This window comes from Lithobates pipiens, unplaced genomic scaffold, assembly GCF_037356315.1.
Source record: "Lithobates pipiens isolate NorthernLeopardFrog02 unplaced genomic scaffold, aLitPip1_a1.2 Scaffold_30, whole genome shotgun sequence".
In the NCBI taxonomy this organism is placed as follows: domain Eukaryota; kingdom Metazoa; phylum Chordata; class Amphibia; order Anura; family Ranidae; genus Lithobates; species Lithobates pipiens.
The window spans coordinates 38,149,278-38,167,251 of NW_027507791.1; the positions used below are offsets into that span (position 1 = coordinate 38,149,278).

Consider the following 17,974-nt stretch of genomic DNA (forward strand, 5'->3'; position numbering starts at 1 on the left):
TGCAGCAGTCCTTCAGCGGTATAGGGACTGACGCACAGTCTGCTAAACACTAATACACAACCTGCTTGGTCCACAAAAGTTCTTATAAGGACTGGTAACTTGGTATAGGGTGCTACGGTACATAGGCCTGAGTGCGTTACAGTCTGCTGTTCTGTAAGGACCGCTATCGGTCCACAATACATAGGGTTGACGTGCACTACTGCTGACCGCTGCCCTATACTGCAGCAGTCCTTCAGCGGTATAGGGACTGACGCACAGTCTGCTAAACACTAACACACAACCTGCTTGGTCCACAAAAGTTCTTATAAGGACTGGTAACTTGGTATAGGGTGCTACGGTACATAGGCCTGAGTGCAGTACAGTCTGCTGTTCTGTAAGGACCGCTATCGGTCCACAATACATAGGGTTGCCGTGCACTACTGCTGACCGCTGCCCTATACTGCAGCAGTCCTTCATTGGTATAGGGACTGACGTACAGTCTGCTAATCACTAACACACAACCTGCTTGGTCCACAAAAGTTCTTATAAGGACTGGTAACTTGGTATAGGGTGCTACGGTACATAGGCCTGAGTGCAGTACAGTCTGCTGTTCTGTAAGGACCGCTATCGGTCCACAATACATAGGGTTGACGTGCACTACTGCTGACCGCTGCCCTATACTGCAGCAGTCCTTCAGCGGTATAGGGACTAAGAGTTTTGTCACAGGGTGATTTAAAAAATGACAGGCAGAGGAAGAGGCAGGCCCTTCCGCAGGGGTGGTAGGGGTAGGGCAGGAGCAACAGCCTTGAGCCAAAGTGGGAAGTTGCAGAAGGTGCGTTCAATTACTTTAAAGGACGCACCAGACTTGGTTGAGTGGCTCACTCAGCCTTATTCTTCTGCACCCTCCTCATCCTCTCGATCTGCACCCTCTTCTTCACTCTCTGCTATGTGCACCCCCAAAGACACTACCACCAACAACACCACCACCACCACATACCTTCCGCTTGAGTGCAAATGGGGGCCTTCATGCTCCAGTGTTTTAATAGGGACCCCCGTATAAAAAGCATGAGGGTCAAGGACCAGTACTGGGTGGCAACGTACTTAGATCCCCGGTACAAACACAAAATGGCGGAAATGTTACCGCCGTCGCAGAGGGCTGTCAGAATGCAGCACTTCCAGGCCTTGCTTCGAGAAATGCTGCATTCTGCTTTTGCGTGCGCTGGCAGAGGAGCAATTCCCACTCCCAGAGAAGGATTTGCGGGTACCAATCCAACAGCGCCTGCAAGAAGAGGCCGGTTTGAAGATGTGTTGGTGACTTCGGATATGAGGTCATTCTTTCAGCCGACCCATCGACAGGTGTCATCCGGATCCAGCATCAGGGAACGCCTAGACCGTCAGGTGTCCGACTACATTGGGTTAACGGCCGATGTGGACGCTCTGAGGAGTGATGAACCCCTAGACTACTGGGTGGGCAGGCTTGACCTCTGGCCAGAGCTTGCCCAATTTGCAATCGAACTGTTGGCTTGCCCCTCATCCAGTGTCCTGTCCGAAAGGACGTTCAGCGCAGCAGGGGGGATTGTGACCGATAAGCGTACTCGCCTAGCTCACGACAGTGTTAACTACCTCACATTTCTAAAAATGAATGAGGCATGGATCTCGGAGGAATTCAACACATGTGATCAGTAGACCATGTATATGTCTATAAACAATTTTTGGAATCAAGCACACAGACCTTCTTAATTCATTTGGCTCACTTCCCTGACCCAAAAAAGCACACCGTACTATATGCCCCTACCCTCCTCTTTGAAGAGGTTGAGCGGTGTCATATTTCTACTGGGGCTGCTTATTATGAGGGGTTCCCACCATCCCTGTGCTGTGCTGACTTCCTCCTGGGTGTTCTTATTATGAGGGGCTCCCACCATCCCTGTGCTGTGCTGACTTCCTCCTGGGGGTTCTTATTATGAGGGGCTCCCACCATCCCTGTGCTGTGCTGACTTCCTCCTGGGGGTTCTTATTATGAGGGGATCACACCATCCCTGTGCTGTGCTGACTTCCTCCTGGGGCTGCTTACGGTGCTGCTGTCAGCGCTGTATGTCACGGAGCTGCTGTCAGCGCTGTATGTCACGGAGCTGCTGTCAGCGCTGTATGTCACGGAGCTGCTGTCAGCGCTGTATGTCACGGAGCTGCTGTCAGCGCTGTATGTCACGGAGCTGCTGTCAGCGCTGTATGTCACGGAGCTGCTGTCAGCGCTGTATGTCACGGAGCTGCTGTCAGCGCTGTATGTCACGGAGCTGCTGTCAGCGCTGTATGTCACGGTGCTGCTGTCAGCGCTGTATGTCACGGAGCTGCTGTCAGCGCTGTATGTCACGGAGCTGCTGTCAGTGCTGTATGTCACGGAGCTGCTGTCAGCGCTGTATGTCACGGAGCTGCTGTCAGCGCTGTATGTCACGGAGCTGCTGTCAGCGCTGTATGTCACGGTGCTGCTGTCAGCGCTGTATGTCACGGAGCTGCTGTCAGCGCTGTATGTCACGGAGCTGCTGTCAGTGCTGTATGTCACGGAGCTGCTGTCAGCGCTGTATGTCACGGAGCTGCTGTCAAGCTGCTGTCAGCGCTGTATGTCACGGAGCTGCTGTCAGCGCTGTATGTCACGGTGCTGCTGTCAGCGCTGTATGTCACGGAGCTGCTGTCAGCGCTGTATGTCACGGAGCTGCTGTCAGCGCTGTATGTCACGGAGCTGCTGTCAGCGCTGTATGTCACGGAGCTGCTGTCAGCGCTGTATGTCACGGAGCTGCTGTCAGCGCTGTATGTCACGGTGCTGATGTCAGTGCTCTGTATTACGGTGCTGCTGTCAGTGCTCTGTATCTCCTGCACCCTCTTGTTTGCCTACCCTGGTCCCTGACCTTCCCTCTCCTCCATTGCCTTCATTAGCTCCATAGTCCTGAATTGTCAGAACAATTTCCCAAATAAAAAAAAAATGCTTGTAGTTATCGATCCCAAATTCACCTCATACATGTATTATGCTATTGTCCAGGTGGTGGGACTACGTGCTACCCCCTAATAATTACCCCGTGGCCGCAAATTCGACCTAAAGGTTTGCGAAATTCGCCTCCCATTGAAGTCAATGGAGCCCGCGGCGAACGGTCGTTTTCGCGAACGTTTGTGCCCGTTCGCGTTTCGCGTTCGCGAAACGTCCCGTCGGAAGTTCGTCCATCACTATCAATCAGTAATAAAATATTAATATTTGGTGCAATTTATAAGAGTTTAAATCAGATTGTTACTTCACCTCACTATTTTCCAGTTCAGTTTATTTAGAAAATATATATACAGCTGACATATGACAGAGGATTCCAGACAGGAGGGAGGGGGATACTAAAACATTGCAGGGGCTCTAGGCAGACAAGATGGGTTTGGTCTCAGCACTCTACATAGGTAAGAGGGGACCACTGAGATATACTGTAGGTGATATTATAGAAGATCGATTAGATATAGGAAATTTTACATTTTGTATTTTCTCTTTTCAGCCCTCATGATGGGAAAATCTGGTAAGTGCAAAACTGGGATTGGGAATACAGAATAAAAAATTGTTGGTAATATTATTATTAATATGTGTAATTGATGTGTAGATAAATTGTTTAATTTGGTTACTTAAATTTGTTTTAACTTTGCAATTAATTAACAAAGTTCCAAAAAACAAATTAAAATTAAATAAAGTTCTCTGCACAGGAAGAGGTGTAATACTTGAAGTACATTTTGACTTTTACACCCAAAGTGAGATAATAACGCCCACTATATCTCTACTCAGAAAGCAAAGATATCACAAAACCTACTTTGCTTCTGTCCGTGGGAAACGCCTGGGGCAGCATCTCAAAGTATATCTTAGCCTGGTTGAGAAACCCTCTGCATTGGACTGAATCGCCCCCAAATCGCTGGGGAAGCGGATCGGAACTAGACACACCTCTTATAGAGGTAATACTCGAGGCGGGTGCCTGCACAGAACATCAGCAGGGACGGCCTGCAACACAGGTTGTACCGGGGTGGCCCCAGTGGGAGATTCCAGGTTGAGCCGTGCTGCTCGGGAGCGTTTGTAAAGCCATGGCAAACTGATCCATACGGTGATCCAGTTTATCCAATCTGGAAAAAATATTACAACAAGTGGATTGACTGTATCTTCTGAATTCATGGCCTTTGCCTACTGTCAGAAACCATGAAATCAGACCGAGACAGAAGTACAGTTAAATCACACATATTTAATAATAAAAGTAAAAAGAACAAACATAGTCAAAACATAGCCAAAGTTCAGGAACTGGAACGGACAGTCAGCCAAGCCAGGAGTCAGGGATCAATGTAGTGGCTTTACGCATTAGACCTTAATTATAACATGCATATTTCGAATGTATTTCATGTCTCCTTATTAAAACCGTCTGCAACCGCTTTACCACCTTGGTGCCACGTCCTCACCCTGTACAGGTTGAGAACCATGAAGAGTATGAAGTACAGTCCATTGTTGACTCCAGTAGGTTCCGTGGGCGCATACAGTACCTTGTGCATTAAAAAGGGTACGGTCCAGAGGAACGCTCTTGGGTCTAATCATTGGACGTACATGCCCCTGTCCTCCTCTGTGATTTTCATAGATGTTTTCCCCTCAAGCCTGGTGATCCTCTGAGGGGGGGAGGGGGGATTGTTGAGCAGTGGGTACTGTCAGGGCTGGATTCAGCCCTTCCTTCTCAGAGCTGGCCCTCAGTTGTCGGCTAATTGCCAGCTCCTATCTCTCCACAGTTACTCAGCTGTTGATGGTATCCTGCTCGTCAGTCCTGCCTACTTAAGCCTTCCTGCCCAGAGGATCTTTGCCTTCACCTTGGTCAACATCACAGAGACTATCTCCTGCATTGCTGTTTAAAGACTTGCTTTGCTGACATCCCTTCTGAGGCCGCGTACACACGCGGGGACTGTTCGCTCAACTTTGTCCGCTGAACAGTGTTTCAGCGGACAGTCCGCTCGTGTGTGGGCTTTCAGCGGACAGTTTCAGCGGACAGTTTGACGAACAAAGTTTTTCGGAAATCCCGAAAAACTGTCCGCTGAAACTTGGTTTGAGCGGACAGTCCGCCCGTGTGTGGGCCAGTCCGCTGTACTTTCGAAATGAGCAGACTGTTCCCGCCCGGAGAAAAGTCTGCTCATTTCGAGCGCGTCTCCAGGTAGGCGGGGCCCGCGACGGAGACGTCGCGGGCTCCGCCGCCTGGAATGAACTTAAAGGGGAACCCAACGCCGAAAAAAATCGGCGTGGGGGTCCCCCCAAAGTCCACAACAGACCCTTGTCCGAGCACGCTACCCGGCTGGCCAGGAAAGGGGGGCGAGCGAGCGCGCCCCCCCTCCTGAGCCGTACCAGGCCGCGTACCCTCAACATGGGGGGTGCCTTGGGGAAGGGGGGGGCCGCGCGGCCCCCCCACCCCAAAGCACCTTGTCCCCATGTTGATGAGGACAAGGGCCTCTTCCCGACAACCCTGGCCGTTGGTTGTCGGGGTCTGCGGGCGGGGGGCTTATCGGAATCCAGGAGCCCCCTTTAATAAGGGGGCCCCCGGATACCGGCCCCCCACCCTATGTGAATGAGTATGGGGTACAATGTACCCCTACCCATTCACCTGTAAAATAAAAGTACCCAAAAAAAAACACAACACACGAGATAAAATATTTTATTGCACAGCTCCGGGGGTCTTCCGTCTTCGGGGGTCTTCTCGCCGGACTCCTCCGCTATCTTCTTGTAGCTCTTTTGCTAGCGGAGGAGTCCGGCTTTCTTCCTCCCCGCCGCCGGCCTCTTCTCCCGACTTCGGGGGTCTTGTACCCCTCTTCGGTTCTTCTGCCGGGCCACCGCGCCTTCTTATAGCTCTTTTGCAGGCGGTGGCCCGGTCTTCTGTCGCCGCTGTCGCCGCCTTCCGTTCTTCTTCTTCTTCTTCTCCAGGAGATGTTGACACGTCGCTCTCTCCGGCCGGAATGCCAGAGCCGCGCTGCGCGGCCACTTATATAGTGACAATGGGGCGGTGTCACATGGTATATGTCACATGGGTTGGTCACATGGTGACCCCGCCCCCTTACGATGTCATAGTCCCCATGTGACATCAACCCATGTGACCAACCCATGTGACATATACCATGTGACACCGCCCCATTGTCACTATATAAGTGGCCGCGCAGCGTGGCTCTGGCATTCCGGCCGGAGAGAGCGACGTGTCAACATCTCCTGGAGAAGAAGAAGAAGAAGAAGAAGAACGGAAGGCGGCGGCGACAGCGGCGACAGAAGACCGGGCCACCGCCTGCAAAAGAGCTATAAGAAGGCGTGGTGGCCCGGCAGAAGAACCGAAGAGGGGGACAAGACCCCCGAAGTCGGGAGAAGAGGCCGGCGGCGGGGAGGAAGAAAGCCGGACTCCTCCGCTAGCAAAAGAGCTACAAGAAGATAGCGGAGGAGTCCGGCGAGAAGACCCCCGAAGACGGAAGACCCCCGGAGCTGTGCAATAAAATATTTTATCTCGTGTGTTGTGTTTTTTTTTGGGTACTTTTATTTTACAGGTGAATGGGTAGGGGTACATTGTACCCCATACTCATTCACATAGGGTGGGGGGCCGGTATCCGGGGGCCCCCTTATTAAAGGGCTCCTGGATTCCTATAAGCCCCCCGCCCGCAGACCCCGACAACCAACGGCCAGGGTTGTCAGGAAGAGGCCCTTGTCCTCATCAACATGGGGACAAGGTGCTTTGGGGTGGGGGGGCCGCGCGGCCCCCCCTTCCCCAAGGCACCCCCCATGTTGAGGGCACGCGGCCTGGTACGGCTCAGGAGGGGGGGCGCGCTCGCTCGCCCCCCTTTCCTGGCCGGCCGGGTAGCGTGCTCGGACAAGGGTCTGTTGTGGACTTTGGGGGAACCCCCACGCCGATTTTTTTCGGCGTTGGGGTTCCCCTTTAAGTCCATTCCAGGCGGCGGAGCCCGCGACGTCTCCGTCGCGGGCCCCACCTACCTTGACACGCGCTTGAAATGAGCAGACTGTTGCCTCGTGTGTGGGCGAGTCCGTTCATTTCAAAAGTTGCGCGGACTTAGTACGACGAACTTAGTTTGCCGTATTTGTCCGCTCAAAAAGTGCCGTGTGTGGGCGTGTTCGTTCATTCAAAAGTTTGAGCGGACTGTTTGACGAACTTAGTTTCGGCAGACAGTCCCCGCGTGTGTACGCGGCCTGACTCCAGATCCTGCTTGCTGTTCCACTACATTGATCCCTGACTTCTGGCTTGGCTGACTATCCGTTCTGGTTCCTGAACTCTGGCTATGTTTTGACTACGTTTGTTCTATTTATTTTTGTGACTTAACTGCACTTCTATCTCGGTCTGATTTCATGGTTTCTGACAAATACATTGATCAGCTGGCAGCATTGATGGAGTAGGGAAAGTCCAACAGCCTAGTTGTACAGAAGCTGATCAGTGGATCAATTTCCATCCTCCAGGCCCTACGTCACTACTGAATTCTTGTTATTTTTTTAAGAACGTTAATTACTTTCTTTGTCTTTTTGGATTGTAAAGTGAAAAGCTTAGATCTTGTTAACTTAAATTCTCTGTAGGATGCATTGTTAAATATTGTGCTATGCAGGGACTTTTTTCAGCGGGAACATGGGGGAAAGCACTTCCAGCACCTCCAGAGCTGAATATACAGTATGAAATGGCAGGGGGTTCTGGAAGGTATTGATGCTGGCTGTTGAGGGATCTATTATGGATGGGGGGTCCATTGTTGCTGACTGTTGAGAATCTATTATTGCTGGGTTGGATCTATTGTTGCTTGGTGGGGGGTCTATTGTTGCTGACCTTTGGGAGGTCTATTGTTGCTGACCTTTGGGAGGTCTATTGTTGCTGTAGTGGATATATTGTTGCTGGAGGCTCTATTGTGACTAAGGGAAAGCTATTTTAACTGCTTTTCCTGTTTTTATTAACAAATTCCATATAAATGAGTTAGCACCACAAAATGATATGTGGTTCTGTATTCTCTAAAAGGGGTGGTACTGGGAGGAGGATTGGGGGCGGAACCAAGCGATGTTGATTGGAGGTGGGTAGGGGGTGGGGACAGGAGGTAACTTGGAAGGGGGGGGTTTCCAGCACCTATATTCTGAGAAATAAAGCCCTGGTACAATCGATGTGGTTATGTGTGATCTCCTCTCTCTTCTATAGGAGGGGCCATCAGACCGGAGGTGACCTTCACACCCAACTGGAGGAATATACTAGAAGGTGACAATGTGACTCTAACATGTGATGTGACGTCTACTGTACCAGAGGAGCCCCGGACCTATCACTGGTACAAAGATGGGAGGACAATACACAGAGATGAAACGACCCTTCAGATCGAATCTTCAGCAGAGCGGGACAGTGGAGATTATCAGTGCCGGATCAATACCGGTGATATCAGTGATCCCGTCACTCTAAATGTTACAAACCGTGAGTGATCTCCTCATCTCCATAATTCCATTATATGATGTCTGTATGATCTTGGAGGAATTCCTCAATCGTTCTTGATTGTGTGGATGGAGGAATCTATTAAGCTGGGTATTGACTGTGAGGGACATTGTAGGGACATTATAGGGACATTGTAGGGACATTATAGGGACATTGTAGGGACATTGTAGGGACATTGTAGGGACATTATAGGGACATTGTAGGGACATTATAGGGACATTGTAGGGACATTGTAGGGACATTATAGGGACATTGTAGGGACATTGTAGGGACATTGTAGGGACATTATAGGGACATTGTATTCTTACAGCTTTTGTTGAACAAGAAGGGCCACATGCAGATTGAAACTTGGATGGTTCCTGTTGAAACAGCTGAATTTTGATCGCTCTATGCCCAGCTTTGTTTTATTTAGTGCAGCCTGCTGGTCGAATAAAAAATAAATAAAAGAACTAGTATATAGCCAGCAGTAGAACTAAACTTCATCTGAGCACCACAAACCACAAACACTATTTAATTCATTTTTACTATTCAAAGTAATCTTCCCCCCATCCACCCATGTCTCTGTGCTTTATTTTGTTGATAAATCACTTCTACCCCCTGGAAAATCCCCCCTATCCTTTCTGGCCGTGGCCATCTTGAATAAGGACAGATGATTCATTTACTTCCTGGAATCCATCGGCCCTTAGCTCAGGCATGCAGGCAGGAGGGTGTTCTTAGTTGAGGAAGCTCCTCCCCTGCTGAAGACTCCTGGGATCATTTGCCCCGGCCAGAAAACCAGGAAGACGCCGAAGAAATGTAAAACCAAAATGTTTAAAACAGGCAGGTATGATATACTGAACCTTCCTATCTGTTTACTAATGCAGGCAGCATAAGGAATAAATAAGAAAAGTCAATGTTGATAATAGGGAGAGTGAAGTTCCACTTTAAAGTGGTACCAAAGCCTTATCCACCGCTCCCGACTTTCCGACATGGGAATGAGGGACACCTATGAGCAAACATATGTATGCATAGGACACACCCCCTGCCACACCTCCTTAAAGGAGAAGTATATAGTCAGACTGACACACCGATCCACCGAGCGCCGCGATGCACACCCCCATGAGCGCGTGGTGATGGTTATCTTGAAGGACGTCATATGACGCCCAGTCAGGATAACTGAACCACAGCCCTGCCGTCATTTTGCTATAAGACCCCTTTCACACTGGGGCGTTTTTCGGGCGTTTTTCAGGCACTTTAGCATTAACAAAAGCGCCTGTAAAGCGCTTGGAAGAAGCTGCAACTGCAATCCCAATGTAAAAGCCCAAGTACGTTCACACTGAGATCCCGTTCACACTGGGGAGTTTTTCAGGCGATTTAGCTTTAAAAAAAGCGCCTGAAAGAAGCCGCAACTGCAATCCCCATGTAAAAGCCCGAGTGCTTTCACACTGAGGCGCTGCGCTGGCAGGGAGTCAAAGAAGTCCTGCAAGCGGCTTCTTTGCAACGCTTTTGGAACGGTGCCTAATGCGCCCCTTCCCATTGAAATCAATGGGAAGCGATTGTAAAACGCCTGAAAAGCGCTATTGGCAGCAGCACTTTGTGGGCGCTTTTAACCCTTTATTTGGCCACTAGCAGGGTTTAAAAGCACCCCAATAAAGCTCGAAAAACGCTGGTAAAGCGCTGCTAGTTTAAGCGGCTCTTTACGAGTGTTTTTCGGGCGCTGACATTGTGAAAAGGGCTCTTAAAGCACTCGGGCTTTCACATTGGGACTGCAGGTGAGGCTTCTTTCAAGCGCTTTACAGGCGCTTTTTTTAACGCTAAAGCGCCTGAAAAACACCTGAAAAACGCCCCAGTGTGAAAGGGGTCTAAATGTACATAATATATCTGGGTAATGACCCTGGGAATCTCCCTTCTCTGGCTGTCACTGAAGGACGGAGTGCAGACGCAGTGAAAGTGCCGCGGCTGTGCAGGTAGGTAAGTCCAGGACACTCTCATGTTAGGGCCAGTCCTGGACTCGGGGCTATGGGCCCCAGATTCTGGGCTCTGACCTGATTAGCCACCCCCTAGTGACGCCACTGCCTATAGTGTATACTAAAAAAAAAATACTGTGCGCCGCTAAAGTGTTCGGGTTTAGGGTTTATATATTGCACTGCGTACTTTACTTTTGTTTTTTGTTTTTTTACATTTTTTCCAGGTTTTGTCCTCCTGCAGAGACCTCCATCTGCCATCTATGAAGGAGACCCCCTGACTTTGAGATGTCATCTTATAGTAGGTTTTATTAGCTACCTTACAAAATTCTTCAAGAATAATGAAGAGATAAAATCACAATTCCCGGACTCTGAGCTCCATATTGAGGAAGTGGATCTAAACACAGCCGGACATTATAAATGTACTAAACGAATAGTACCTCCTGGTAGATCTGGTTTCCATGAGTTCTCAGATGAATTCTCGCTCTCGGTGAGAGGTGAGTCCCTATAACACGGCACATCCTGGGGACAGTACAGGGATCTGGGGATGGGTGAAGGGCTCAGTACGGGGATCTGGGGATGAAGGACTCAGTACGGGGATCTGGGGATGGATGAAGGGCTCAGTATGGGGATCTGGGGATGGGTGAAGGGCTCAGTACGGGGATCTGGGGATGGGTGAAGGGCTCAGTACAGGGATCTGGGGATGGATGAAGGGCTCAGTATGGGGATCTGGGGATGGGTGAAGGGCTCAGTACAGGGATCTGGGGATGGATGAAGGGCTCAGTATGGGAATCTCGGGATGGGTGAAGGGCTCAGTATGGGGATCTGGGGATGGGTGAAGGGCTCAGTATGGGGATCTGGGGATTGGTGAAGGGCTCAGTACGGGGATCTGGGGATGGGTGAAGGGCTCAGTACGGGGATCTGGGGATGGGTGAAGGGCTCAGTATGGGGATCTGGGGATGAAGGGCTCAGTATGGGGATCTGGGGATTGGTGAAGGGCTCAGTACGGGGATCTGGGGATGAAGGGCTCAGTACGGGGATCTGGGGATGGGTGAAGGGCTCAGTATGGGGATCTGGGGATGGATGAAGGGCTCAGTATGGGGATCTGGGGATGAAGGGCTCAGTACGGGGATCTGGGGATGGGTGAAGGGCTCAGTACGGGGATCTGGGGATGGGTGAAGGGCTCAGTATGGGGATTTGGGGATTGGTGAAGGGCTCAGTACGGGGATCTGGGGATGGATGAAGGGCTCAGTACGGGGATCTGGGGATGGATGAAGGGCTCAGTACGGGGATCTGGGGATGGATGAAGGGCTCAGTACGGGGATCTGGGGAAGGGTGAAGGGCTCAGTACGGGGATCTGGGGATGGGTGAAGGGCTCAGTATGGGGATCTGGGGATGAAGGGCTCAGTACGGGGATCTGGGGATGGGTGAAGGGCTCAGTACGGGGATCTGGGGATGGGTGAAGGGCTCAGTATGGGGATCGATGTTATTATTGGATGGATGGGGGGGAGGACACAACATTTTCTGCTGTCAGCAAGAAACAAACATCTGTTTGGCTGCATTTCATCTACAGATAAAGACACAGAGGTAAGTAGCTGAGGATGGCGACTTGGTGAGAAATTTATATATAAATACATTTTGTGGGTTTCGTTTAAAGGGCTTTTAATGTATAACGAGCACTTCCACTCGGATTTAATGCTTCGCTTTAGACCAGAGTATAACTTTAAGCCACAAACTCTTTTTTTAACTGGATGTAAACCCTTCCATATCCCCAGTGAAGTGACTGGCCTCCTGTGATACACAGAGATTGTACTGGTTTATCTGCCGTCTTCTCTTCTCTACATCTGTTCAAAGTGCAGATTTTTTTAAAGCTTGTCTAAGCGTTCAAAAAAACGTGTGTGGAGAGCGGATTTTACACTCTGCAGAGCTCAGTGAGGGGAGCTCTGAGAGCTGATTGGAGAGAAGGGACATCCCCCCCCCCCCCTCCACACAGCACACAGGAACAGAGCTGAGGCTGTCAGTCCCCTGACATCTTTTTCTCTTGGTGTCAGGAAAACTTGTCAGAAGTGACTTATGCTGATAGTAGAGGAAGAAGACAGCAGACAGGAATGACACTTGGCGCTCTGGACTAATGCCGCGTACACACGATCGGAAATTCAGCCAGCAAAAGACAGATGAGAGATTTTGGTCGGAAAACGTGATTGCGTGTAGGCTCCGTCTGACTTTTGCTGGCGGAATTTTGGCCAGCAAAAGACTGAGAGCAGGTTCTCAATTTTTCAGTCGGAAATTCCAATCGTCTGTACAAATTCTGACGTGCAAAATTCCTACGCATGCTTGGAAACAATTTGACGCATGCTCAGAAGCATTGAACTTAATTTTCTCGGCTTGTTGTAGTGTTGTATGTCACTGCGTTCTTGACGGTCGAAAGCCCAGAGACCTTTTGTGTGACCCGTGTGTAGGCAAGCCAAGCATGAGCGGAATCCCGTCGGAATTCCATCGGAAAAACCATCAGAGCTTTTTCCGACCAAAAATTCAGATCGTGTGTACACGGCATTAGACAAGTACACACTATAGAGGGATATGCTTTGTTCACATTTCATGTCTGAGGTTTAGCAACAATGCCCATCACAAAATATATGTTTATTATGTTATAAATGACATAGGTGTATGGCATATAACCAGCATAACCAAGTAAGGGAATTCTGGTTGCTCAGACCCTGATCTGATTGTATAATTCAAGATATGCCGTATATTCTATATAGATCTTGCAGTACAATATCAAGGTGGAGCCAGGTGGGCTGACAAACCCGTGATAGGCTTATCATTGGTATATATGTTTCATTATGTTTTTTTTTGTTTTTTTGCTTTGCATGTATTCATGTTGTGTTGTTAGTTCTTATTGTCTCGGTGGGTTTTCCCTGACACGGTTTTGGCTACTTTACTGTCTGAGCTTCATATCACACTCATCCCTAATATCCCTTATATCTGCATATTAGTCCTTTGTTTGGCAAGGGGGAGCACTGGTGTTTGTTTTTTGGTTTGCCTGGTGGGCTGAGCCTAGTTTCTTGGATGCTCCAACAGTGAGATATTTTCTGCCATACTTTCCAGGTCTGTTTCTGCCCACCTGGGAGTTCTGGGTGTTCCATTAGTGTGTTCCTACTTCACCAGTTATATTCTCCATGGTTTTATGTAACTCTATTGTTAACACTGTTAGCTATTTTCTTCTAACTAGAGACTGAGCCTCTTCTAAGAGGCGGCTATAATGGGACTTCACTGTACAAATCGGTAGAACCTCAACCCTGTTGGGCCTTGATGGTTACATTTCGGGGAATGGGTTCAGGTGGAATACTCGAAAAGTAAGCACATAATTCTCTGGGTGATAGTCCACGGATGAATGCTCAGGCTTCCTCTCGCTGGTTCACCCTCATATCATACTAAAGTATCTTTGACAAAGCAGAGGTTCTGGTGTTGTCTCTGTATCAAATAGACAACTGAATGAATCAGACCAGTGGACGGCCTAGCGTGGCTTCAATGCCATCCCCAGCTCTGTCTTTCTCATTAGAAACAGCATGGGTTAGGTCCTCAACAAAATTGAGTTCTTACTCTCAGTCCTAGAGGCGTGAGCCATCGTGGCCTGGACTCACACTCAGGATCTTCAACTAAGACCACAACCTGCACTCAAAACACCCTTCCAGAACTTGCTCTGTATATTTGTTAATTTTGGCTCCATTCTCTAGAAGATCATCTCTCCAGGGATTGACCAACCAACAAATATGCAGAGGTAAACAATGTTCCAAATCTAACACAGCACGAAAAGTGGAACACCCTTTCCAAGGTAGTTGTATCAGATAGGAGCATTAATAAATTAAAAAACAAAAATGTCCTCAGTGAGTACAATAGAAAAACGTGTATTTTCCTAGGCTCGAAAAGGGGAACCGACATATACACAAATACTGTAGGTTAGAATAAATGAACAAATGCCTTTATCCAGGCTAATCTACTATGTAGCTATTTGTAGCACTACATCATAAGGGGCGCTTGAAGAAGTTTGTCCCCAGTGATTGCTCAGACCTTGAAAGTCTCCCGACCCCTCTGACACCCTGGGTTCAGACATTGGTTGGTGCCACAACCTAGGATAAGCACAACTGTTTAGCAATGTTTCGTCAGAATATTTGTAAACTATAATACACTGGTCTCTAAAAGAAAGAGTTCCTTGAAGGTATGGCCAATGTAGTACCCAATAGCAGGTGGTGGGTTGGGGGGGGGGGCTTGTGAAGGAAGAGAAGCCATTTTGTTGCAGGTATTATGTAACTCAGCACTAGGGATGAGCTTTGAGTTCAAATCGAACTCATATTTGACTTGAACATTGCTTGTTCGCTGAACAGTGAACAATTTGGGGTGTTTGCGGCAAATTCAAAAAGACGCGGAACACCCTGTACAAGTCTATGGGAGAAATCTAAAGTGCTAATTTTAAAGGCTTATATGCAAGTTATTGTCATAAAAAGTGTTTGGGGACCCGGGTCTTTAAAAAGTTTTAAAAACTGCAGTTTTTTCGGGAGCAGTGATTTTAATAATGCTTAAAGTGAAACAATAAAAGTGTAATATTCCTTTAAATGTCGTACCTGGGGGGTGTCTATAGTATGCCTGTGAAGGGGCGCAAGTTTCCCATGTTTAGAACAGTCCCTACACAAATTGTCATTTCTGCAGGAAAAAAAGTCATTTAAAAGCACTCGTGGCTATAATGAATTGTCGGCTCCCCGTAATACAGAGAACAGTCATTGAAAATCATTGATTAAAAAATAAATAAATGCATGGGGTCTCCCCAAATTCAATTATGCAGCTTTCCGTTACATCATGGGGGTGAGGTCACCCACACATCACTGGGGAAGCCCAGGATTCCCCTTGCGTCAAAGGGGACGGGGTCACGTGACAGGTGGCCCTGTCCTCAGCTAAGAGACCTGTAAGGCCGCGTACACACGGGCAGATTGTCTGGCCAACTAAGTTCGTCAGACAATCCGACAGACAGTCCGTTCAACTTTTGAATGAACGGACTTGCCCACACACGGCACTTTTTGAGCGGACTAATAGGGCGGACTAAGTCCGCCATACTATCCGCTCTACTTTTGAAATGAACGGACTCGCCCACACACGCGGAGGAAAGTCCGCTGACCCCGTCGCCTGGTATGGACTTAAAGGGGAACCCCAACGCCGAAAAAAATTGGCGTAGGGCCCCCCCCATGTCCACAACAGACCCTTGTCCGAGCACGTCACATGGGTTGGTGTCACATGGTGACCCCGCCCCCTTACAATGTCATAGTCCCCATGTGACATCAACCCATGTGACCAACCCATGTGACATATACCATGTGACACCGCCCCATTGTCACTACATAAGTGGCCGTGCAGCGCGGCTCTGGCATTCTGGCCGGAGAGATCGTCGAGGCAACATCTCCTGGAGAAGAAGAAGAAGAATGGAAGGCGGCGGCGACAGCGACAGCGGCGACAGAAGTCCGGGCCACCGCCTCTAAAAGAGCTATAAGAAGGCGCGGTGGCCCGGCAGAAGAACCGAAGAGGGGGACAAGACCCCCGAAGTCGGGAGAAGAGGCCGGCGGCGGGGAGGAAGAAAGCCGGACTCCTCCGCTAGCAAAAGAGCTACAAGAAGATAGCGGAGGAGTCCGGCGAGAAGACCCCCGAAGACGGAAGACCCCTGGAGCTGTGCAATAAAATATTTTATCTCGTGTGTTGTGGTTTTTTTGGTGCTTTTATTTTACAGGTGAATGGGTAGGGGTACATTGTACCCCATACTCATTCACATAGGGTGGGGGGGCCGGTATCCGGGGTCCCCCTTATTAAAGGGGGCTCCCGGATTCCGATAAGCCCCCCGCCCGCAGACCCCGACAACCAACGGCCAGGGTTGTCGGGAAGAGACCCTTGTCCTCATCAACATGGGGACAAGGTGCTTTGGGGTGGGGGGGCCGCGCGGCCCCCCCTTCCCCAAGGCACCCCCCCATGTTGAGGGCACACGGCCTGGTACGGCTCAGGAGGGGGGGCGCTCGCCCCCTTTCCTGGCCGGCCGGGTAGCGTGCTCGGACAAGGGTCTGTTGTGGACTTGGGGGGAACCCCCACGCCGATTTTTTCGGCGTTGGGGTTCCCCTTTAAGTCCATACCAGGCGGCGGGGCACGCAACGTCTCCGTCGCGGGCCCCGCCTACCTGGATACCCGCTCGAAATGAGCGGACTTTTCTCCGGGCGGGAAAAGTCCGCTCATTTCAAAAGTTGGGCGGACTGGCACACACACGGGCGGATTGTCCGCGGATTGTCCGCCCAAATGCGAGTTCAGCGGACAGTCTTTCCAACATTCCAAAAAGACTCAGGCCGCGTACATACGGGCGGACTGTTCGCCCAACCTTGTTCGTCAAACAGTTTGGCCGCGTACACACGGGCGGACTGTTCGCCCAACTTTGTCCGCTGAACAGTGTTTCAGCGGACAGTCCGCTCGTGTGTGGGCTTCAGCGGACAGTTTCAGCAGACAGTCTGACGAACAAAGTTTTTCGGAATTTCCGTAAGACTGTCCGCTGAAACTTGGTTTGAGCGGACAGTCCGCTCATGTGTAGGCTTGTTCGTCAAACTAAGTTCCGCGCATGCTCAGAAAGGATTTACACGCCGAAGGTTGCATTGCAGTGTATAGGACTTCGAATCTCTCGTCCCGTCGTACGTGCCGTTCACGTCATCGCGCAAGTTTTCAGCGGACTGTTCGTTCGTCGTGTGTGGCCAAGTCCGCTCATGCTAATTTTGAGCGGACTGTTTGTCAAACTGTTTGACGAACAAAGTTGGGCGAACAGTCCGCCCGTGTGTACGCGGCCTTTGACAAACAGTCCGCTCAAAATTAGCATGAACGGACTTGACTACACACGATGAATGAACAGTCCGCTGAAACCGTGCACGATGACGTAAACGGCACGTACGTCGGGACTAGAAAAACGACGTCCTATACACTGCAATGCAACCTTCGGCGTGTAAATTCTTTCTGAGCATGCGCGAGACTTAGTTTGACGAACAAGCCTACACACGAGCGGACTGTCCGCTCAAACCAAGTTTCAGCGGACAGTTTTACGGGATTTCCGAAAAACTTTGTTTGTCAGACTGTCCGCTGAAACTGTCCGCTGAAGCCCACACACGAGCGGACTGTCCGCTGAAACACTGTTCAGCGGACAAAGTTGGGCGAACAGTCCGCCCGTGTGTTCGCGGCCTTAGTTGGCCAGACTGTCCGCTGAAAAAGTCCGCTGAAGCCCACACACGAGCGGACTGTCCGCTCAAATGTGTTTCAGCGGACTAAGTTGGACAGACAATCCGCCCGTGTGTACGCGGCCTTAGGCTGCCGGTGTTCTGGCAGATAGTGTCCTGCCATCATATAGTGTCCATCCCGTAGTGCGCATGCGCAGTACGGGGCAGAAGAAGCTTCAGAAAATCTCCGAAGATGAACGGGGCTTGCGCCTTGAGTGGAGGTTGTAGCTTCGCTCGGCACGTTTCGGGCTCGGCCTCGCTGCGCTCGGCTCTTTTATATACCTGCTCTATGTCC

General features: G+C 50.0%; 1 protein-coding gene across 1 annotated transcript in view; it reads left to right on the forward strand.

The window, feature by feature from the left end:
- Positions 1-17,974, forward strand: part of LOC143942162 (Fc receptor-like protein 3) — a 178,813-nt gene that overhangs the window by 10,661 nt on the left and 150,178 nt on the right. The window contains exons 5-7 of the mRNA XM_077463421.1: positions 3,501-3,521; positions 8,172-8,435; positions 10,624-10,893. Coding sequence (XP_077319547.1) covers positions 3,501-3,521; positions 8,172-8,435; positions 10,624-10,893 — 555 coding nt within the window. The remainder of the gene's footprint in view (positions 1-3,500; positions 3,522-8,171; positions 8,436-10,623; positions 10,894-17,974) is intronic.